Below are 24,356 nucleotides of genomic sequence, written 5' to 3'. Positions count from 1 at the left end.
CAGTCCATTCTAAAGGAGATGAGTCCTGGGTGTTCTTTGGAAGGAATGATGCTAAAGCTGAAACTCCAGTACTTTGGCCACCTCAGGTAAAGTGTTGACTCACTGGAAAAGACTCTGATGCTGGGAGGGATTAGGGGCAGGAGGAGAAGGGGACGACAGAGGATGAGATGGCTGGATGGCATAACCGACTCGATGGACATGAGTCTGGGTGAACTCCAGGAGTTGGTGATGGACAGGGAGGCCTGGAGTGCTGCAATTCATGGGGTCGCAAAGAGCTGGACACGACTGAGCGACTGAACTGAACTAAACTGAATGTGTTCACATATTTACAATACTCAGGTATATTAGCCAAAGTAAAACTAGAGCATAAAAGAGAACCAAAAATCAGGTGAACTAACAAACAAATAGTTTATTTCGCTTTAATTTCAATCTTGAAACAAATGATCCAACTTAGTGAGGCAGCTCTGGTCCTTGCAGTCAACTATCCTCTAAGGCACCGCCACCATCTGCATGATCTAAGCACTTCAGTTAAATTGGCATAAAAGGAGAAAGGTCCCAGGTGGCTCAGACAGTAAAGCATCTGTCTGCAATGCAGGAGACTGGGGTTCGATCCCTGGGTGGGGAAGATCCCCTGGAGGAGGACATGGCAACCTACTCCAGTGTTCTTGCCTGGAGAATCCCATGGACAGAGGAGCCTCGCAAGCTACAGTCTATCGGGTCGCAAAGTCTTGGACGTGACTGAAGCTAGTTAGTAAGCACATAAAAGGAGAAAAAGCAACTGCTAGCGGAGACATGGGCAATGCCTTAAAATCTAGGATAAGCGTCACTTCTTTTCACAATCCACTGCTGAAAATGTAGATTCATGTCCATTCTCACTGCAGGTTTGGAAATCTAGTAAAAATGAATGGACATGTGCAAGGAAGGAAAACACGTCCACTTCTGTGGACAACTAGTAATTGCCAGAAAAGGTAGACAAAAAGTAAAAATTATCTCACCATCTGCAAATAACTATTGTTAACATTTGAATATGAGACTTTTTTCTCTAGGGCTTAAACGAAACCAAATACCTGCTTTTTTACTTCATGTGTCACAGGGACCTGTCCATTTTAATATAAACTGCATAGTATTCCACTGAATTAATGTACTATATTTAATTTCACTTAATCTATATTTTATCCATTTTTATGACTTTCCTATAGTACCTAACAAAGAATCAGATGAACAGGCTGATTTTTTTTTAATATTCTTAACATACAGACAACAATAGAAAACAATGAAAAAGAAGACCACATTTACAATACCAAACGCAACAAAAAAAGATTAAAAACCTGGAAATTAATTTTACAAGAAATGTGCAAAACCAACACAAGGAGGAACTTTCCAAACACTTCAAAAGTAGACCTGAACAAGTAAAAGAATACATGTTTCTGAATGTAAAGATTAAAAATTCTTTTTAAACTAACTTATAAATTTGTTATAATAACAATGCCAGTAAGATTTCTTTTTCTGTGATGAAGAAAGTTGATTATTAAGTTTATACAGGAAAAATAAATAACGAGACTAGCCAGGAACAGTATGAAAATGAGGGGAACAGCCCTATCAGATACTACAATATATACTGTCTTTAATATGGAATACTTTAATGTCATTAAAATACTTTTAATGATTTTAAAAGTGTCACATTAGCAAATGAATAAACTAACATGCTGGTGAAACACAGTAAGATTTGAAACAGACCCAAGAATTTATAGGAGGGACTTACCTGGTGGCCCAGAGGCTAAGACTCCTGCTCCCGATCCAAGGGGGCCTGGGTTCCACCCCCGGTCAGGGAACTAGATCCCATATGCTGCAAATGAAGATTCCACATGCCACAACTAATGACCCAGCACAGCCAAATAAATAAATAAAAGGATTTCTAGGAATCTAGCATATGACAGAGGTGGCATCTCAAGTTAGCAAAGGATAGACTTTAATAAATATTATTTGAAAATCAAAGAGCTATTCTCAAAATGTACATACATATATATATATATACATATATATACACAGTAGAATGGATGTGTTACAGTTTACACAAAGATAGAACTCTAAATGAATTAAAGATTTACAAGTAAAAAATGAAACCATAAACATACTTAAAGAAAATATAGATGAATTATTTTATAACCCTCAGTTGGGGAAGGCCTCTTTGATAATAATTTAGAATTTTATATAGCAAAACAGACCATAAAAAGACAAAGACAAATGATCAATTAAAAAATATTTGCAACGCATAGATCTAATATTCCCCACATATAAAGAATTCTTAGTTATTACAGGGGAAAATAAAGAAAACACCCAATAGAAAAACAGGCAAGCAACATAAATAGGCAATCTGAAAAAAAAACACAAATAGCTATTAAACATATGAAGAGTTGCCCAACTTCATTTACAATTAAAAAGCAAATTAAAACTAACCCACAGGTTTGATCCCTGGGTCAGGAAGATCCCCTGGAGAAGAGAATGGCAACACACTCCAGTCTTCTTGCCTGGAGAATCCCATGGATAGAGCCCGAAGGACTACACAGTCCCTAAGCTGGCAAAGAGTCGGACACGACTGAGTTGCTGGAAGTGGTATAAAAATGGCACACTCCTAGGAAGGATATCTGCATTATCTGCCATAATTACCAATGCATTTTCCCTCTAACTCAACAACTCCATTTCTGTGAATCTCTCATAAACTTTCACATATATGAAATAACACATGTACTAGATTATTCATTGTGGCATTATAACATAATCAGAATAAAAAACTGGAAATAAACCAAGCATCCAGCACTACCAAACTTGTTGAATAAATGATCACGTTAGTCACACAAGGAAATAATGTGTCTGTGAAGAAAAATGAAAACAATCTCTGTGCACTGATATGGAGAGCTGTTCAGGACACTTTAAATGTCAAAAGCAAAGTGTATCACAGTTTATATGGTTGCTATTTTGTTTAGGAAACGGAAAGGAAAAATACTTAACTGTGTTAGCTTGTATTTGTATAAAAAATACTATAGAAGAATAAGCAATAGTAATAAAAAATACTAGAGTCGGGGGGGCACAGTAGATAGAGACAAAGGAAGACTTTTCAGTGTATATCTTTAGAAATCATTTTACTTTTGAGCCACAGAAGTTAGCCAGGTTCTTTCTCACTGTAAGGGAGTAGTAACAACTCTCCAGCTCTCTACATCCCAGGGCAGAAACTAAAAGTTCTGATAACTTTTTTTATACCCTCTTTTGGAATAAAAATATTTCCTGATGACTATTCTCTGCTTCCAAGGTTTAAAAATCCCAGTGTCTAAAATAACATGTGCCCAATTCTTATTCAAACCCCCTGCTCTAAATACATTCATTTTTCTCTTGTTAAAAGACTAACTACTTTAGATTGCAACCTTTAGTAAAATTAAATACGATCATAAGAATTTGTCTTCTGTGGCTTGTTGATTATACGAATAAAACAAACATATGTATACCGCAATTCTCTGCATGTCATTATCATCATCTGGTATTCTACAATGTGTCTGGTTAGAAGGTTTTACTTCATGTGAAACACATCAATGTGCTCATACACTTTCCCTCCTTTGCCCACCCTTCCTCTCCCTCTCCCCCACCCTCCGCTCTTTCTGGTGGCAATTTTAAAACTATAGGAACACTCCAGCTCAGAAGGGATCCAAAACACAGGCTTCTGTTCTAGTTAAATATCCTATCTGAATCCTGCTGTGTTTCATGCTCCATCTGGATTTCTCTCCTGTTGTAACATCAGTATTTGCAAGAAAATTTCCTGCAGGAAGCATTTGTAGGTCTGCAATGTAAAATCCTATCATAAATAACCACTTTAAGGTAGGTAGAAGTTTGTATGTTCATTACCATGCCTTAATTATTACTATGCTAAAAAGAAAAATCATTGCTAATTTTTTATTCAGATATCACAGGCATAAACTTTCCAGTTGCATTCATGAAAAAAAAAATCTGTTAATATACTGTCTTCATATAGTAACTAATCCAAAATAGAAAACTATCCTCGCACCCACTGAAGTCTCCGGGACAGATGCACTGATTAGACACTTCAACGGCACAGCATATGATGTCTGAAAGGGCTTTCTGAGGCAGATGTTCCATCGCATGACTCATTTGATCATTTACTTATATACTAATGTCCACTCTATTATATCAGTTACATCAGAGTAACCATGCAGTGAAAAAGAAACCAAATTTTTTTCCTGCAAATATAAAGTTACCTTTTACTTTCAGTTTCCGAAAAGAACAAAAAATTCTTATTTGTGAGTAGTTTTCTGCTTCTGAATCATTGAACCCATGTAGAGTTTCTATATACAAACTATTGTCAAGGGTAGGAACTCAATTATTGCAGAGATATACCACTGGCTACCTTGGAAAATGTACTTATACTACACTTTACCTTTATAATATAACTGAAGAGTGGCATTCCTAAAGCTTTTTACAAAATATAAAATAAATTTAAGTGAGTAATTTTATTCCATTAGTTCTGAAATCTGCTCACTGAAAAAATTATCTGAAGAAAATACTTGTCATTTTAAATAATGTCAATATATTAGAGCTCTTAACTTATTTTAAAAAATTATAACCAGGACTATTTAACAAGACAACAAAGGGGAAATATTCAGATTACTTAGAATCCACTGGTAAAGTTATCTAGGATTGCTGTATAGAGTTAATGTTACTGTAAGTATAAAAGAAGTTACATAACTATCTAAATATTTATTCTAGTATCAATCTTAAGTCTTAATCAAACAGCTATACTTTGTTCTTTTTTTAACAGAAGAAAATGAATAAAAATGACTGCAATACAGTTTCAACTGGGAGTTTAAAAATTAGAATACTGTTAAAGTGATCATGAATATATCATAAGTATTGCACTTCATTTGAAAATCAAATCGTATGAGGATTATCCACACACACAAGGTTTTCAACATTTATCTCTTTATGTAATATTTACTGAAGGCAAATTTTTAAATTGAGAAACACCTTTAATAATATAACCACCTTCTTATCTGCTACCAAAATAAGGGGGAAATTTTTATGAATCTGTCATGTAAAATAGTAGTCAATAGCTGCATACAATCAGTAAACAAATTTAGTTCAAGGCAAGAATTAAATCGCCATTTAATGGTTGCAATTTAGATTATTCTAGCGTGTAATACTTTAATTGTATAAAACAAAGCTGATGTCACAAATACAAAAGAACTTCTTGCAAAGCAAGTACCACAAGTAATTTCTATGTTGCCACTGATGGCTGACAAGTGATGGGCACTTTGTTCAAAAGTATACACCATGCACATAAGACAACAGGTGGTTTATAAAAAGAAAATACTGAAGTGAAGCTCTTAAATTGTTCATAATCAACATTTTTATGTTTTGCCAGAATATCTGCTTTAATCTTTGAATAGTCAAAAGGTTTCTTACACAGGGAAATGCAGTATTCCCAACATAAAAAAGGATAAGCTGAACCAGACAAACTAGGATTAACACTGGGCTAAAAGGCTTCCCAGGAGGTGCAGTGGTAAAAGAACCCACCTGCCAATGCAGGAGACACAGACTCTACCCCTGGGTCCAGAAAATCCCCTGGAGAAGGAAATGGCAACCCACTCCAATATTTTGCCTGGAAAATTCCAATGGCCAGAGGAGGCTGGTGGGCTGCAGTCCATGGGGTTGCAAAGAGTCAGACACTACTGAGCATGCATGCAGAAAGTATTTATATGAAACAACATATTAATATATTGCCAATGTGTTGATATATTGCCAATGTACTTCATAGTTTAATAATTTAGGTTAAAATATTTTCAAAAAATTTTAATCTATTCTTATTAACTGATATCTGAGTACTGTTATTCAGTGCTAGAGAAAAGTCTCCCCATAAAAACAAGAAACAAACACCAAACTCTTTAGGCCTATTTAGCTACCAGTGTAAGAGGTGTTTTCTCATTGATGGAAAAAAGTGTAACAGATGCCAGTGTCCCAAATGACTAGCACTCCTCACTACCACCACCACTCAACCCAAGAATCTAAAAGCTTTTACGGGAGCACTAGAAGCTATGTTATTTTTGATACTGCTCTTTAAAAGAGAATAATGTAAAGCAGAATGAAATAAAATTTCAAGTTTAAGATATAGGTAATCACTATCCCAATCATCCCACTGCAATGAATTAATCACAAAAAATTTGATTTGGAATGGATTATGATTAAAAGATTTTTCCCATTCCTAAATATTCCTATGCACAAAAGATCCTTATTTGTGGTAAATGATTTTCACTGTTTTAGTTTAAAGAGCAGTGACTAGGGATGGAGAAGGGTAGACTTAAGTCACTAAAAAATGAGGAAAAAAATAAACAGGCAAGTGTGATTACAACTTCCCTTACTGTCACATTAATACATGCCAATAAATACTTAAATCTCTCTAAATCTCACATTACAACTGTTTAATTCTGGGGTATCTATGTAACATCCAATTTATTTACACATGTTAGCCAAATATTCATTTGCAGACAAAGCACCTAACACAGGCAATGTCTATTATTCAAAGCCTTTTCAAATGACCATGTAGCTGAAAGCTCTGCACATTAGAAGTAAAAAATTTTATACAATGCTTACAAAACAAAAACGGTAAAGTCAAGTGATAAATTATTTTCATTTACCTGGAATAGTGGAACCTGAAGAAATCCGGGTTGTATTAATGAGAAGAATATAGGCAAATTCATAAAGAATAACAAAGACTTTGGGGCATATTCAAAGAATTTAGAACAGTGGTTCTCAAAGTGTGGTGACAGACCCCTGAGGGGTCTGCAAGTTCAAACCATTCTGCCATAATAATAACAAGATGCTGTCTGTCTTCCTCACTGAGTTGACGTTTGCAGTCATAGTGCGAAATCAATAGTGAGAGAACCACCAGGAACTTAGCATGAAAATCAAGGTGGTGATCTCAAACTGTACTAGTAATCACTGTATTCTTCACATACCCAACAACCAAGTTTCAGTTAAGAATGACCTTAATAAAAGTAAAAATTATTAATTTTACAAAATCTCAACCTGGGGTATACATCTTTTTAATATGCTGGGTGAAGACACAGAAGTACACATAAAACACTTCTGCTACATACCAAAATACCATGGTTATCAAGAAAAAGCATTTGAATTGCAAGCTGAACTAGTCACTTTTTCTGTGGAACATCATTTCTACTTGAAAGATCAACTGACATTCAAACCATGGTTATATCTGGCAGCCATTTTATTGTAAATGATAAAATTTAGGCTCTCAATTGAAAATTAAAATTTTGGAAAACTTGTAAGTGCTACCATGACGTTGACAGCTTCCCCATATGTAAAGACTTTTCTTATGAGATCTGTGGTGATATTAACAGATGTGATTTTGTGCTACAATATAATGAAATATGTTATAATTCAAAAGATCTGCAGAATACTCACTGAGAATTGGTATTTTCCAAATGACTAAAGGTATGCATGGATAGAAGAGTCATTCAAAATACAAAATAGACCAATGGACTTTAATGCAAGAGAAAAAGAGTCCATTGCTATATTGCAGGCTTTATATTTCAATTAACTTTTAAGAAACTATTTATAAACTAAGAAACTATTTATCAACTATTTTTGATGCAGTATCAAAGAATAATATTCACAATTATCTAAAATGATTACTAAAATACTCTTCCTTTTTCCAATCACATATCTGTATAGGGCCAGATTTTCTTCATTTATCTCACTCAAATAAACATTGCAAAAAACTAAAGGTACAAGCAAATATAATCCAGCAATCTCCTATGTCAGACATTAGCAATTTGCAATATATAAAACACTCCCGCTCTTATTAAATATTTTTGTTTTAGAAAATAAAATTATTTTTCAAAAAATGTTAACATATAATGGGTTTACCACTGTTATTTTAAAGAACATTAAGAAAGAAAGACATTTTTAGTTTTAGTTTTAATTTCTAATATGGTAAATATGGATTGATAATAACCTATATAAATATAAGCTCTTGGTATATTTAATAATTTTAAGACTATAAAAGAGTCTTAAGGCCAAAAAATTTGAGAAATGCTGCCTTAGAGGTTATTAATTCAAACTTAATTTTAAGATATCTGTCCACCTTTCCATATAGACAAATGACTGGAAAAATTGCATTCTTTTTTTTTTAATAAATTTCTCTAGGGGATATAAAGAACGATAGCTGAGTGAGAAGCTATAGCAGTTAGAAAAAAAAGAACAAGTGCTCTTTTAGACACTTTGCTATTTTCAGACCTGGGGCAGAAAATAAAACAGATAAGCCAGGAACATCCTGCACATCATCCCAGATAGCATAAAACCATCAAACACTACTAGTGTGACATCAAAGAGATTGAAAATTTTTCGTTAATCACCTTTAGAGGATGCTAATGAATCAACTCATCATCGTGCCAACTTTATCCTAGGAAAAATGCCAACATATCCCATTTTTGTGTGTATCACCCAAATAACCAAAAACTGAGAGGGTAGAGACCTCAGTAAAGTGTTTCAATGGGACCCTAATTTAGTGAAAATAAGATCCTATAACCTTTAAATGTATTTTTTAATTCCAGATAAAATACTGATACATTGATGCTAATTAACAGTAAGCATCCACTTTCTAAAGTAAGCTGTATTTTGCTTACCATACATAAATTACCTTGAAAGAAACCCACACAAAACATCTATCTATGAACCAAGAAAAACTACAACTTCTCTGACTACAGGTGATCTTTCTTTCTCTCTGAACTCTATCCCCAGAAGTGCTTGTGAACATCAAAGTAATTACTATGAGTACTTTAGGCTCAAAAACAGAATGTGAAGATTTTCTTGAAGTAACTAGGTTCTAAGGCAAAGGAAACTAAAGAATTGAAACGTGGGACCAAGAATGTTAAAGTCAATTAACTAAAAATGTACACAACACATGAGAGATAATGGTTAATAGGAAGGGTTTTAGATCAAAGAGCCCCAATTCTACTTCCAGTTCTGCCATTTACTAACCTGAGTGAGCTACCTGCCCTCTTTAATTGTTGCTTTATGTAAAATGGGAATAGTAGTGCATACTTCAAGTAAACCTTGTGAAAACTTAAATGAGGCCACAAATGTAATAATAAAGCTTTAAGCTACTGCCTAAAACATATTGTGTGCTAAGTTGCTTCAGTTGTGTACAACTCTTTGCGACCCCATGGACTATAGCCTGCCAGGCTCCTCTGTCCATGGAGTTCTCCAGGCAAGAATACTGGAGTGGGTTACCAGACCCTCCTCCACATATTAATCCTCAGTAAACAAAGCTTCTGGTACCAGTATCTGTCATTCTTCATGTCATGTAAAGGAAAAGAAAGGCGATGATGAGAAATGTTGGGAAGAACAATTTTTTTCACCAACTATCAAGAGATATCATTATCAGTCCAGTAAAGACTAGCTACCATTCTGCCTCAGCTGGTATAGGGCAGTTATCAAAAATGAAAGGAAAATACAACATATAAACATCAGGGTTAAGTAAACCATGTAAAATAATATTAACTTTCTCTCCTTTATTAGATTTCCTAACATAGTATTACCTAATAAGTCATTTAGTGAAAAAACAGAGACGTTTATAACATATGTATGCAATACTTGTATGCAAATACTCAGTATAAATCTATTTGCAAGTAAAGTAATTAAGTTTCCTAATGCCTCTCAAATGAAATGAAGCAAAGTTTAGAATTCTCATCCACAAATTACAATGTCAGCAAAGAAAGCCTGACAACAAGAACTGAAAGAGGTTATAACAAAGAAGGATTCAAATTCAAATTCAAATTATAGTCTGGTCTTAATTTACATCAAATTTAACTCAGAGATTAACCACAAAGCCCTGCCAAGAATGGCAAACCAGGTAAACAGCAACCCCTAGTAAATTCCAGTGCGTTCAGGCTCCTCCATTCTCTCTCTTCCAACAACTGTTCTTCAGGAACAGTTCTACTCTTGGGGCTCTGCCAGCTATTTCCTTATCAAAGTCACTTAGCTTTTCCCCTTTACTCTCAATAGGGTAAATAGTTAACATGTAATCTTATTTCACTGATTTATGTATACTTTAAGTTGTTCCCAATATACACTGTACAACTGGTGTTTACAGCTGGTTAAATGCAGTATGATAATTTCTACAAAAAAGCAAATTCAAGAAACCCTGTTGAAAATCAACATGGCAATGGCTAGCAAGTAATGAAATGTAAAAGAATGTACCCTTTGATTCATTAATTTCTCCCCAATAAATATTTCTTAAGCAAATAATGGCTTCCCTAGTGGCTTAGTGGTAAAGAATCCACTTGCAATGCAGGAGATGCAGGCTTGATCCCTGGATCAAGAAAATCCCCTGGAGAAAATGACAACCTATTCCAGTATTCTTGTCTGGGAAATCCCATGGATCCTGGAGGGCTGCAGCCCATCGTGTCCATAAAAGGGTTAGACATGACTGGGTAACTAACCAACAAAAAGAGCGAACAATACAATAAAGGCAAAAAGGTATGTGAATAAAGTCACTCACAGAAGCGTCATCTATCACAGCAGAATAACTAAAAACATACTCTAGTACCTAGGAAATGATAAATTGTAGATCACTGGCAATGAAATATTATCCTCTCGTTAAAAATTATTATTACTATTAAAGCTACCCTAAAATAAGAAAAATGTTTTATAATTTTAAGCAATAAAATGGTTTCAGGAAGTAAACACAGGGTAGTAATTAAAGGATGAGTTTTGCTAAAAAATCTTGACTCTGCCAACTCAGTAGCTGTGTGGTTTTTGGAAGTTATTTAAACTCCCTGAGATCCAGTTTCCTCATTTCTAAAATGGGCTAATAAGAGCTCATTCACAGGAGTATCATATGAGAGCACCGAAAAGTGCCTGCTCCTAACTCAGTACATTCCTTTCCCCATTACTCATTCATCTGATTCCTTCCTATTACTACAACCATGAGTTTATAAATAGCAGATCATATTTAAAATGGTGATATATAATAAGACTGTGGTTCTGTATTTAAAATCATAACCTACAGTAAATTTCCTTTATGGGACTTCATTTTCTTAAGTTCTTTAAAGTAAAATATCAATCCTTGATCTGACTAAAACCCCAAATATAACACTTTCAATTGGTTTTAAAAACCATATTCAAAATAATTTTAATTAGAGTTCTTTCTCAAACTTTTTATACACAATACACAAATCAGAATTCAGCCTGAATATACAAAGATGGAAAAAAACAAGTTAGGAAATGAGTGGGGTACATGTAATCCCCTGCATTTTCATTTTCACTCTAAGGATTTAACAAAATTTGAACAGTAAATTTAGTTGGGGAATGAGGGAGAACACTATTCCCAGAAAGCTATAATGTATAAACACCATTTCAGTTCCATCGACCTGACAATTGGCGTACAAGAGAAGATCTTCACAGCTGACTTATGGAGAAGGTGGATACAGTCGTCCCTTTCCACTCAGGGAAGAGCAAAGCGGAACAAAACCACCTTCCCCTGACCCAACTCTTCACCTATATGACGGGTGAAGTGTCTAGAGGTCTGGTGAGACAGTGGGGTCTTCTTTAGTTCCCAACAGCAAGAACTCAGTCCGTCAAATCCAAGCCAGCCAGGCAACGTGCCTTCCGCCCTCCTGCACTGGGAGCGAGGACAGCAAGACACAGGGAAGATGGAGCAGGAGGAGACATCACAGGCCTGGAGGAGATCACTCCAGGCTCTTGAGCAGTCTGCGGTTCCGGAGGGACACCCTGACCTCACAGGGGAGAGGAGAGGAATCTTTTGGTTCTAAAGGACTAACACTGCTACACAGCCTGCAGACCTTAAAGGAAGCCCCGCGTTCCCTCAGCCGCCTAGGCTGGCAACCCACAAGCTCAACATTTTGAGTCACTGATGCAGGAAAATGATTCTGGGCCTACAGTGGGTGGTTTACGGGTGTCAGTGTAAAATTTGCAAAGGGACAAGTTATAGTAAAACTGAAGACTTACACTGTAGTAAAACACAAGTGTTACGATTTCACTCAAGTATAACAATGAATACACTGGTTTTCAAAACCAAATCAGTCTCAAACTTACATTTTTAACTTAACATAATGACAGTGTTCTGACAACTAAGAAAAACGTAGTTCAAACATTAATGTTTAAAAGATCAAGAGACTCTCCAGGACCTTAGAAGTTGCCCTTCCATCCCTGAGTAATTTCAACTCTTAGTGAGAGAAAAGCTTTTTAAAGAATCCATATAGTTGCTATTTTGAGCAGAGAGGACAGGAAAGGAGATCTCTAAAATGTGTCAGAAAAGACAATTAAGAAAAAAAAAATGAGAATGCCTCAAGCACCTAAGTAAATATAAGACCACCATGAATATGAGGATACGTTTAAGCAATTAAACTGTAAACAGCTAGCAGATTAAATAACTTCATACACTATTACAGTGTAAACTAGAAGGAACTGTTTCCTACTGCTACAATATTTTCCACAGTCAACAGAAGTTCATTATTAGAATGCGTTGTATATGTAGATGAGAACCACTGCATGATTACTTAACCCATTGAATTTGTACCGAGGAAACAAAGAAAACATATGTTTTTTGGTCAGATTGTTTACTGCAATCCAATACTAGATTAATTTAATAAATACTGCTGAAAAAGAAAATTACAGGACCCAAAGAAAAAAAACACCATTATTTTAGGACACAATCAAAGACAGCTTTATATTGGCAATTTGTGTCTAGGCAAAAATGTGTGACTCATTTTAAACTCTTAAATGACGTGCTTATGAGGAAGGGGGGAGGTGGTCTCTTGAAAAACAGCAATTTATGTTCTGTGGTAATTAAAGGTGATTTACAAAACATATAAACACCTAACTTAACCTAAAGGGGGGTGGCAATTAAATGAAAGCATTTTTACCTTCTTATTTAGCAGTTCAATAAAGTTGTAGTGCCTTGAGGGCTAACATTCTATATAAACTAGAAAGGCAACTTAAAACCTCTTTCTTCCATCAACACTACTTTTTAGCAAACACAGGCAACAAAACTAAAGGAACTCTCTGGAATCTTACTGTTAAAACTCTAACTGAGCAATTTAGACATACGAAATTCAAACGAGACACAGAGGAATAGTAATACAAAACAGAATGAAGAGGCATCTGTCATTAATAACAAAAGAGAAAGGATCAGGGCTTTTATTTTTCCTGGCCAAAAATTCTAACCATCTGCACAGAAATCATCTACATAGATTAATTTTAATTCTATCTCATATGAACTTGTCTGCCCAGTTTAAGAGACGTAAGCCCAAAAGAGAAGTAAAATCAGTCAAGGGCTTAAAATCATATTGCAGAGTGGGAGCAAGGGGGGCAACAATCATTTTTTTAAGAATTATAAAACTTCATAGATCTTTCAAAATAAAAAGAAATGACATAAAAATCAAGCTACAATTAACAGTTATTCTGAAAATTGAAATGCTCTACTTACTAGATTATTTTTTTTAAGGAAAATAAACATTGGAAAATAAATTCAAATAGAAACTAAACTCCTCCATGTAATCAGGAGAGGAAAATAAGCATATATCCTTTCAGATTTTAAAGAAAAGGCAGTTACTTCTGAAGACTGGAAGCAAGGGACAGACATGAAATTTTATTGTGAACACTTCATTATTTCCTATTTTGTTTATAATAACCATGTATCATTCAGAATTTTTAAACATTATGAGTATTTTTTAAAGTATCAACATTTAGCCATTTATAATGAAAAGGTGGGGTGAAATCTGATAAAACCAAAACTGCCCACTCATTAGATATGATGGGGAGGGGGGATAAACAAATAACCAACTTATAATTCTATGTGGACTACTGGAGAACACTACCTAAATTATACATAACCCAACCTATTACAAGGGAATACTTTTTGATATCACATAGATGGCTACTGATTATATCACAAAACAACAATGGGCTGGCATGACTAGCAAGCCTTTCCCTTCACTTTGACAAATCAACAAGGAATTTTCTTCAGATGACTCTGCACTGGGGATATTAAAACAACTGGTGTAAATACAATAAAAATGTTAAGAATCTATTTAGAAGACTACGCTTCCTTTTCTATTATCATTCTTCCTCTTGGGGTGGAAAAAAAAAAAGCCAGATGAAATGAAATACTGAGTTCTTAATGACCTTAACTCAATCTTTTCATCTCTCAAAGCCCAGCTCAGGTTGGGTGGCCAGTTCTTGGCTGTGTCTGTCAAGGGCACAGATAAGGTTCCCGCGGTGGAAGGAAGAAACTCGATAATATCCCCTTACCAAGAATACATAAAATGAGGAAGAGATAACTGTACGAAAAGGAATTAGTTATTAGAACAAGGAGGTATAAAGGCAATCTGCCTTACATACACACACACTCAACCACACACCACTAAGGTACCTTAGAAATTCAAGTATCATTTAATGGCAGAACAGAACATACAAATAAAATGCTGTGGGAGCTCTCAAGGAAGTAACAGAGCCCACTAATTTCATTATCTGAGAATAAAATCTTTAATTAAATCATCCTGGCAGAACTGTCCTGATTAGCCCAGTTTAAAAACCAAACATTTTTACAGAGATAGCAGTAGATCACTGACAACTCGTGAATCACAACATTCTAAGCAAAGCCATCTTCTCACTGATTTAATACAGAACTCCTTAGAATTTTACTTGAATCATTTGTACATACCTTACATCAGACTTCCCTGGTGGCTCAGACAGTAAAGCATCTGCCTACAATGTGGGAGACCCAGGTTCAATCCCTGGGTCAGGAAGATTTCCTGGAGAAGGATATGGCAACCCACTCCAGTATTCTTGTCTGGAAAATCCCATAGACGGAGGAGCCTGATAGGCTACAGTCCACGGGGTCACAAAGAGTCGGACACGACTGAGTGACTTCACTCACTCACTACATTGGTATTTAAATAAGAAAATTTCTCATGTTTTAAAAATCAGAATACATGTTCACTTTTTAAAAAGCTAGCCAAGGGTCTAACATAAGAAAGGAAAGTCACCCACCTCTCTCTCCATCCCAATTCTATTCTCCAAAGAATCTATTAACAATTTGAGGTCTCTCTTCAAATTTCTTTCTATGAATATAAGTAACTAATATTGTAGCCATTAGCCACATATGGCTATGCTGATGCTGCTGCTAAGTTGCTTCAGTCGTGTCCAACTCTGTGTGACCCCATAGACGGCAGCCCACCAGGCTCCCCCGTCCCTGGGATACTCCAGGCAAGAACACTGGAGTGGGTTGCCATTTCCTTCTCCAAGGCACTAAAGTGAAAAGTAAAAGTGAAGTCGCTCAGTCGTGTCTGACTCTTAGCGACCCCATGGACTGTAGCCTTCCAGGCTCCTCCGTTCATGGGATTCTCCAGCCAAGAGTACTAGAGTGGGTTGCCACTGCCTTCTCCAACATATGGCTATAAAGTACTTGAAATGCAGCTAGTCCAAATGGACATGTGCTCTAAGTAAAAATTACACACCAGATTTCAAAAACATGGCACCAAAAAATATATCAATAAATTTTCATATTGACTAACACTGAAATAATATTTTTGATAGAGTAAATGTTATTAAAGTTAATTTCATTTGTTACTTTTTTAATGTGACTATCAGAAAACTTTTAACTACACAGGTAGCTCACACTGTATTTCTATTGGTCACCACTGGTACAAAGGCTAAGAGTGCAGGTTTTGCAGTCAGACTGGCCTTCCTGAGTACTACTCCCAACTATACCACCTACCAGCTATTAACCCTGGACACATGTTCTAACCTCTCTGCACCTACATCTGACTTACTCTGGGAATTGAATGAAATTCCTCACATAAAGCACTTACCACATAGCCTGGCACACAGTAAGTACTTAATAAATATTTGATGGCAACAAAAGAATAAAACTATAACCCAATTCTTTTAAAATCACTATACAGCATCTGTCTCTTCAGAAACGTCTCCAGATACGTCTATAGGTCACTACTGTGAAGAGCAGGTAGTCTCTGGAAAACAGCATACTCCAAGCACTTAACTTCTCTTTTTCTTTCCCCACATCCACCACACACACAAATACATGGATCTTTAACATGTTTACTATGTAGATTCTAAACATTCAGATCTAAAAGTGAATAAAACAGTGTGGTATGGTGAAAAAAAAGAGCTTAAAGAAGAGAGATGGGGAAAATTCCCTAGTAGTCCAGTGGTTAGGACTCTGGCACATTCACTGCCCGGGGCCCAGATTCAATCTCTGGTTGGAAAACTAAGATCCCACAGGCTGCATGGTGTGACCAGAAAAAGAAAGAAGAAAGATGGGCTCGAGGCCAAATTTACATTTACTATGTACTTGAGCAAAACTACTTAGTCTTTTTCTCTCAATACCCTCACCTATACAGCTGGGATAACACCAATCCTGCAGAATTGTTAACATTAAATAGAATACATTAGAAAAAAAATCTACCATAGTACCTAATATTTGGAGAAGGAAATGGCAACCCACCCCAGTACTCTTGCCTGGAAAATCCCATGGACAGAGGATCCTTGTAGGCTACAGTCCACGGGGTCACAAAGAATCAGATGCTATTGAGCAACTTCACTTTCACTTTCACCTAATACTAGGTGCTTAGTAATCATTTCCCTTCTTCTAGAAATCAAAATAAAATGCCAACAATTCAGACACATGCTAATATTGTTAGTAATGAACTGCTTGCCAGGCCATAACTGCCAGAGTCTGTTCATACCCTAAAGTGAAAGTGAAAGTGAAGTCGCTCAGCTGTGTCTGACTCTTTGCGACCCCATGGACACCAGGCTCCTCCATCCATGGGATTTTCTAGGCAAGAGTACTGGAGTGGGTTGCCATTTCCTTCTCCAGGGAATCTTCCTGACCCAGGGATCGAACCCAGGTCTCCCACATTGTAGACAGACGCTTTACCATCTGAGCCACCAGGGAAGTCCTAAAGAGGTATTTAAAAACATGCTAACTCTACAGTCATCCCAGGTTCCTACATTTTGTCCCTTTAACAAGCAACTGGGGAACAGAACTCTGGAAAGAACAGGGTACCACACATCCCATCTTCCCACCATTACCACCAACTACACACACATGCAAACACACAACAATTTAGGTGAAAATAATCAACTGTATTTGAAATTTTGTTTTGTATAACTATAAATGAGTACATACTTCACAATTAACAGTTCTATAAATCTGAACCTCCTATATGTTTCTAAATTGGGAACAAAACATACCTCAAAAAGCAGAACTCTTATTTCCAGGCTACAAGGTCATATCTCTAAGTGGCTGCTGAGAAACTAACAAGTTTCAACTATAAACTTGTTGACAGCTTGACAGTAGGTGCAATGATACAGCCAAAGGTGCTGTCCTTCAGATAACACACAAGCACTTTAGCTTTCTGTTGAAAAATCACTTCAAAACTTCAAATGCCAGCTTTAAAAAGCTAAGGATTCCATGAAATCAATAGTCTTGTCATGTTCAAAGCTTTAAATATCTAACAATAGGAAGTTATATTGCTTCTAAAAATTGGTAAAAGCAAATTATATTGGCTAACTGAACTCTAGAGAAAAAAATTATTTTTCTAAATAAAACATCTATGAGAAGTTACCACATATATAAATTTTAAAAGAATTTGCTTCCCATAATGTGGTTCCTATTTCCGTATTCTGTATTGTGTCACTTTTCTTTAACAACATGATCAAGGAAAACTAAAAGCACACAAAAAAGGAAAATTATGAATTCATAAAGAAATTTTGTTCTATAGTTAATACATACACCTCACCATAGAGTATACCCATAGCTCATCAGAGTTGTTTATTCAAAATTACAGATGCCATTTATGGCAAAAATATGGAGAAATTCCCACTTTTTAAAAGTTTTTCAATTTTCTAAAACTTTATTTCTTTACTTATTTTTGGCTGTGATGTGTCTTTGTTGCTGCACAGGGTTTCTCTAGTTGCAGCAAGCAGGGGCTACACTTTAGTTGCGGTACACAGGCTTCCCATAGCAGTGGCTTCTCTTCTTGCGGAGTACCGGCTCTAGGGTATCTGGGCTTCAGGAGTTGCGGCACCTGGGCTTCATAGTTGCAGTTCCCAGGCTCCAGAGCACAAGCTCAATAGCTGTGGCACAGGGGCTTAGCTGCTTCGGGGCATGTGGGATCTTCCTGGATCAGAGATCGAATTATCTCTTGCACTGGCAGGAGGATTCTTTACCACTGAGCCGCCAGGAAAGCCCAGTTTTTCATTTTTTTTTAACTCATGCAAACCATTAAAAAAAATGTTCATGGTTCCAAAAAAATCTGTCTCTCTTCTCTGTACACAATTAGAGAATGACATCTGGCATTTACAAGACCATTTACTCAATGTCTGTTTCCTCCACTGGATTGTAAACACCACGAGGGAGGGTCATTTCTGTTTCCACTCACCATCATATCCCTTAGCACAACAGAAAGAGGTGCTCCACAAATAATGTGTCAAATAAGACAGAGTGGTCTAAAGATTTAAAGCCCCTCCATACTCACAAACATACAATCTTATTCTCTGCCTACATCACAATCTCGTCCATAAAGTGTCTTTATATCTTCATCCAAGTAAAGCTACCTAGAACAGTGCTTCTCAAACTATCTATTATGAGCTTTTGTGGAATAAAATAAAAATGAATTACTAAGCAAAACTTTCTAAATGCTCATTCTCAGTTGCTTATAGCTACCTGTCTAGGACCAGTAACAGAGAAAAACACTAAATCAGACTCCACCTCTGATTTATATTTCCTTCATTTGCATTAATTTGTTCATTACAATATTATTACCATAAAGTAGTGTTGACCTGAGCCTTAACCTAAAACTTTCTATTTTTTCAGAGGATTACTATGTTCGTGGGTCACTTCTGTAGAACTCAAACCAACACATAATTCCACCTATTTTCTCTCTTTGCTTTATATCCCTCTCTTCATTAACAACTAGCTGATCTATAGTTTCTCCTTAATCCTTTCATCTCTAATATATAACCCGGATGTTTTTCTCTCCTCTAGAATAATGGAATCCCCTCCTTTATCAATTCTGTCTTCTCAACATGGAAAGCAAAAATGAAGGAAAATTCCACAAGTTAAGAAAATTTCAAAATGCCTTTTATAATCAACAAAATTACTTCTGCATAGAAACACTTCTCAATGAGTCTAATCCAAAATGGGATAAAATTCAATTAGAAACTGACAACAACACAGCATATACTGTGGAATAAGCCTTTTCATGTGGAGATGATACCTAATCACATTAAGTCACAATTAACACACAAACCACGATTCACCCTGTGAAACTAAGCAAATCTTATTTTATTAGTTATTTATTATTTGATTTGCACAATGGAAAGAAAATATGAATCATAATGGAATCAATCAACTAAATAAACAACTGTACTTACGTGTTAAATGAAAGATTCCATCACAGGCACTAATATGAGATAAAAAGGCATTCCCCAGGCCTTGCCCATTGTGAGCTCCTTTCACAAGGCCAGCAATATCCACTACATTTAGAAAAGCAGGAATTTTGCTGAAAAACAAAAAATGACTTTAGTAGAAGACAGTACTAAGAACCTGTTTATTAGCCAAATGGCTCTTCCAAACACATTACATAAATTAATTTTTTACTTTCTAGAACAATGTTTATTAGACTCTCAAATGAATTAAAAAATGCAAGCAAGAAATAATCTTTCTTAACTAGGAAAATGAAGAGAAAACATTCTAAAACAGAATAGATGTTGTTATTATGTCTCTAAAAATGAAAACTCACATCATTAATTTTATTATACTGCTCCACGGGCACATGCACACATACACAAAAGCAGAGAGGGGGAATGTTTCAGAGCACACTGATACAAGGCAAGGCGACCATCACAAAATGAACTAACGGACAACTGACTGTGCCAGGAACCAGACCAAGTGACACGGACTGGTGATGTGCATTATCATTTCAAAGTTCAACAACTCTATACGGTGGATGTTATTTATTAAACCCACTTTACAGATGAGGAAATTGAGCCTTTGAGGAGTTAAGAAATCTACTGCACACAGGATCATTCAGCTCAATAGTAATGAAACTGGGATACAGGATATCTAGGTTTGCATTTTTTTAATTTAAATATAAATGATTTTATTAATCCCTCTTATTTTTATTTTATTTATTAATTTATTTTAATTGAAGTATAATTGCTTTACAGATTTTTGTTGTTTTCTGCTAAATATCAATGAATCAGCCATAGGTATACGGATGTGCTCTCCCTCTTGCATTTAATCGCCATATGGGTTTTACAGCCCCGAAGTGCATGTAATGATGTGAACCAATTAACAGAATAGTAACAACCTAGTTGTTAACAACTGCAACAGAATGAGACAAGGTCAAGTAACAGTTAACACAAACTAGAAAACAAGTTAACAAAACCAGTCAGCCATGTAAAAAGGGAGATTAAAGCATGAGTAAATAAAGCTCAACGTCATATGACAAAGGTGTATGGCCTACATATGTATCCTTTGTCAATTTTCAGAATATTCACTTTTCAGAATGTCAATTTTACTACATGATAAAACACAACATAAAGTTCCATAAAATACTTCTCTATTATCTACATGGAAAATGAGTATTTTAAAAATAACTGTTCCATAAGTTTTTTTTTATACAAATAGAAATAGCTGATAGCTCTTATCAGCAAATCCACAGAAAACATACATGAGATATGGTTCAGCTTTTGGTGGATACTGCGGTTGCCTCACCAGTGGTGTCCTCTGCCCTTCCCCTGGGACTATACTGACTGTCACTTGGCCAGCCATCCCTCGCCAGTGTAGCCCAGAGCTTTGGAGAAGCTGGCTCTATACTTAATTCTAGATGGGGCATGTACTTGGACCTAAATAAGCAGTTTAATCTCATCCCCTAGGCACAACCAATGACTCCAGGACCTCTGCTTTGCCCCACTTGCCTAGAAAGACTTAAGGAGAGGTTTGCCAGAGAAGGTAAGAGCATTCTTAAATAGAAGCTCATCAGTGCTCTGACAGAGCTTCTAGAAGCAAACCCCTCTTTCCTCACTCTGAACATGGACGACAAAGTATACAATTCCAAGACTGGAGAGGCATCCTGTGAATAAAAGGGAAGGCAATCTTAGGATCCAGCTGAGGAAGAAAGTAAAATGGAGAGGGGGACAAACCCAGGTCCTCATTGACACAACTCAAGTGCTGACACCAACACTAAAATACCAGCTACCTGTTGCTATCTCAATAAATGAATTTTCAAATCAGTACGTTAAGTGCAACCAAATTCATCTACATAATGTCTTATACCTAAAACTATCACCCATATGATAAATATAAAGTACAGTAGCATAGATATGAGTGGAAAGGCCCTGAATTTAAAGAAGCCTTCAGCTCTAGTGCTGGTTGACATTAACTATCTGTGTGACCTTGGACAAATCATTTTACCTTCTTAGATTTCCATTTCCTTTTATGAGGAAACAAGACAGGTCAATCTATAGTTCTGAGATTCAGTTTTCTAATGGGAATGAGTTTAATTCTGATTCTTGATTTAAGGCCATGATAAAGGTTTAAACCATTAATACCATATATCAAAAAACAAAAACTTGAGCCCTTATTCAAGGACTTTTTATACACGCACCAGTGATTTTTAAGACTATGTTTTTAGATCGTATGAAATTTAGATCATTGTCAATGTCCTGATTATAATGGTTTACTCTGGCAATGCTGGAGAGTGTCTATATTTAGCAAATAAAAACTGAAGAATTAAAGTGCAGTGTGGCATTATGTCTGCAACTTACTTTCAAGAGTTCAGAGAAATTTGAGTGAAACCATACAAGCATTCTACATATAATTTTTTAGCTTATATATAAAATTGAAATCATTTAAAAATAAAATGTTTTTAAAAAGGATACAGAAGTCAGCTTGAGGAGTCAATCTGAGGGATATAATTTGAGCTACATCCAATGATTATAACAGATTATAACAAAGTGAGTAACAGTGATAAGAATAAATACATGAATGAATAAATGAAAACAAGAAAGCTCTTCTTATAGCAGAATGCCATCTAATAAATGAAAAATAAATGATGAAATTACAAAATCATCATGTGACAATCATCACAGTAATAATTAATTTGTCAAAAATGAACAGATGCTAAAACTAGAGGATGAAAGTAAGAGAAGAAAATGAATTTGGTATATATTTTATAGTTAGAACTCAGGAATTTCTGACAGATTGGATGTAGGGGTGAGGAAAGAAAAGAATCCAGAATAAATCTTGGGCCTTAACTTAAGCAACTAGAGAAATAATAGGGGTATTTACTGAATTATAAAAGTCTTGAGGAAGCACAATATTGACACAGGCAGGGTGAAACCAAGAAGCTCATTTTGGACATGTCAGGTCAGAGGCATTTGCTTAGTCATCTAAGTGTCAGTGTCAAAGAGGCAGTTAAGATACATGTCTGGAGTTCAACAGAGTTCAGGACTGGAGATGAAATCTTGGGATTTATCACCATGTTCAAAAGAGCGAAAAACTAAATGCACACAAAATCTCAATAGTAGGGAAAGAGCAAATAAACTGTACACACGTTCATATAACGTAGTATGAAGCATAAGTATTGTATTAAAAATCATTTAAATCTGTATTTTTACTCTAGAAAAATATTAATAATACCCCAAGTAAAAAAATATCAAAAGTATGGAAGTTTCTACCTCCAAAGTACTTAGATTTATTATATCAAGACAGAAGTATACGTGATTTTTACTCCTCTCTTTATACATTTCCATGCTGTGAATTTCCTACAATAAACCTATATTATTTTTTTTCTAATTAAAAATATACTATTTAGGTTTGTGCAAAAGTAACTGTAGTTTTGCGTTGGAATTGCAATTGATATTGGAATACATTCTTAAATAAATGTGGTTATGCTATACATCATTTTAATGTGCAATTCTTGCTTTATGATTTTTGCTAATGAATTGTTACTTGCTGTTTATTTTATATGTATTTTAGACTATAGAAATGATGTGAGACAAAAAACAAATTCAAGTGATTTTCTTATTTGGGTTCAAAATGGGCCATAAAGCAGCAGAGACAACTCACATCAACAATGAATTTGGACCAGAAACTGCTAACGAATGTACAGTGCAGTGGTGGTATAAGAAGTTCTGCAAAGGAGACGAGAGCCTTGAAGATGAGGAGCACAGTGGCCAGCCATCGGAAGGTGACAACAGCCAATTGAGAGCAATCATCGAAGTTGATCTTCTTACAACTACACAAGAAGGTGCCGAAGAACTCAACATCAACCATTCTACAGTCATTCAGCGTTTGAAGCAAACTAGAAAGGTGCAAAAGCTTGACAAGTGGGTGCTTTGAGAACTGTCCGAAAATCAAAAACATCATCGTTCTAAAGCGTCATCTTCTCTCATCCTACACAACAACAATGAACCATTTCTCTATCAGGCTGTGACAAGCAACGAAAAGCGGATTTTATACAACAACCAGCAATGACCAGCTCAGTGGCTGGACCAAGAAGAAGCTCCAAAGCACTTCCTAAAGCCAAACTTGAACCAAGAAAAGGGTCATGGTCACTGTTTGGTGGTCTGCTGCCAGCCTGATCCACTACAGCTTTCTGAATCTCAGCAAAACCATTACACCTGAGAGGTATGCTCAGCAAATCAACGAGATGCACAGAAAACTGCAATGCCTGCAGCAGGCATTGATCAAGTGAATGGGCCCAATTCTGCATGACAATGCCCCACTGAACGTCGCACAACCAATGCTTCAAAAGTTGAACAAATTGTTCTACAAGGTTGGCCTCATCTGTCCCATTCACCTGACCTCTTGTCAACCAACTACCACTGCTTCAAGCCATCTCGGCAACTTTTTGCAAGGAAAATGCTTCCACAACCAGCAGGACGCAGAAAACGCTTTTCACAAGTTCGCTGAATCCCAAAGCACAGATTTTTATGCTACAGGAATAAACAAACTTATTTCTCATTGGCAAAAATGTGTTGACTGTAATTGTTCCTATTTTGATTAATAAAGATATGTCTGAACCTAATTATAATTATTTAAAATTCAGGGTCTGAAACCGCAATTACTGTTGCACCAGCCTAATAACATGTTTGTTATAAAAACTTTAAACAACATAGAGAAACACAAGAAATAAAAAATGAAATTCCATTCTAAAAATTACATTCCTTAGAGATAACCATGGATTAGTTTGTGATCTTCACTTCATACATTTTCC

The 24,356-nt window shown here is 35.8% G+C and overlaps 1 protein-coding gene across 2 annotated transcripts in view; it reads right to left on the bottom strand.

Annotated features, from left to right (window-relative positions):
* OLA1 (Obg-like ATPase 1) overlaps nucleotides 1-24,356 on the bottom strand; it is a 163,537-nt gene that overhangs the window by 121,057 nt on the left and 18,124 nt on the right. For both annotated transcript variants that reach the window (XM_010859813.1, XM_010859814.1), the window contains exon 3: nucleotides 19,507-19,634. In XM_010859813.1, the coding sequence (XP_010858115.1) occupies nucleotides 19,507-19,634 (128 nt within the window). The remainder of the gene's footprint in view (nucleotides 1-19,506; nucleotides 19,635-24,356) is intronic.

The sequence above is a fragment of the Bison bison genome, unplaced genomic scaffold, assembly GCF_000754665.1.
Source record: "Bison bison bison isolate TAMUID 2011002044 unplaced genomic scaffold, Bison_UMD1.0 scf7180017864460, whole genome shotgun sequence".
Classification (NCBI taxonomy): Eukaryota; Metazoa; Chordata; class Mammalia; order Artiodactyla; family Bovidae; genus Bison; species Bison bison.
The sequence above is the reverse complement of the archived record's forward strand: the minus strand, read 5'-3'. Positions and strand labels throughout refer to the sequence as shown.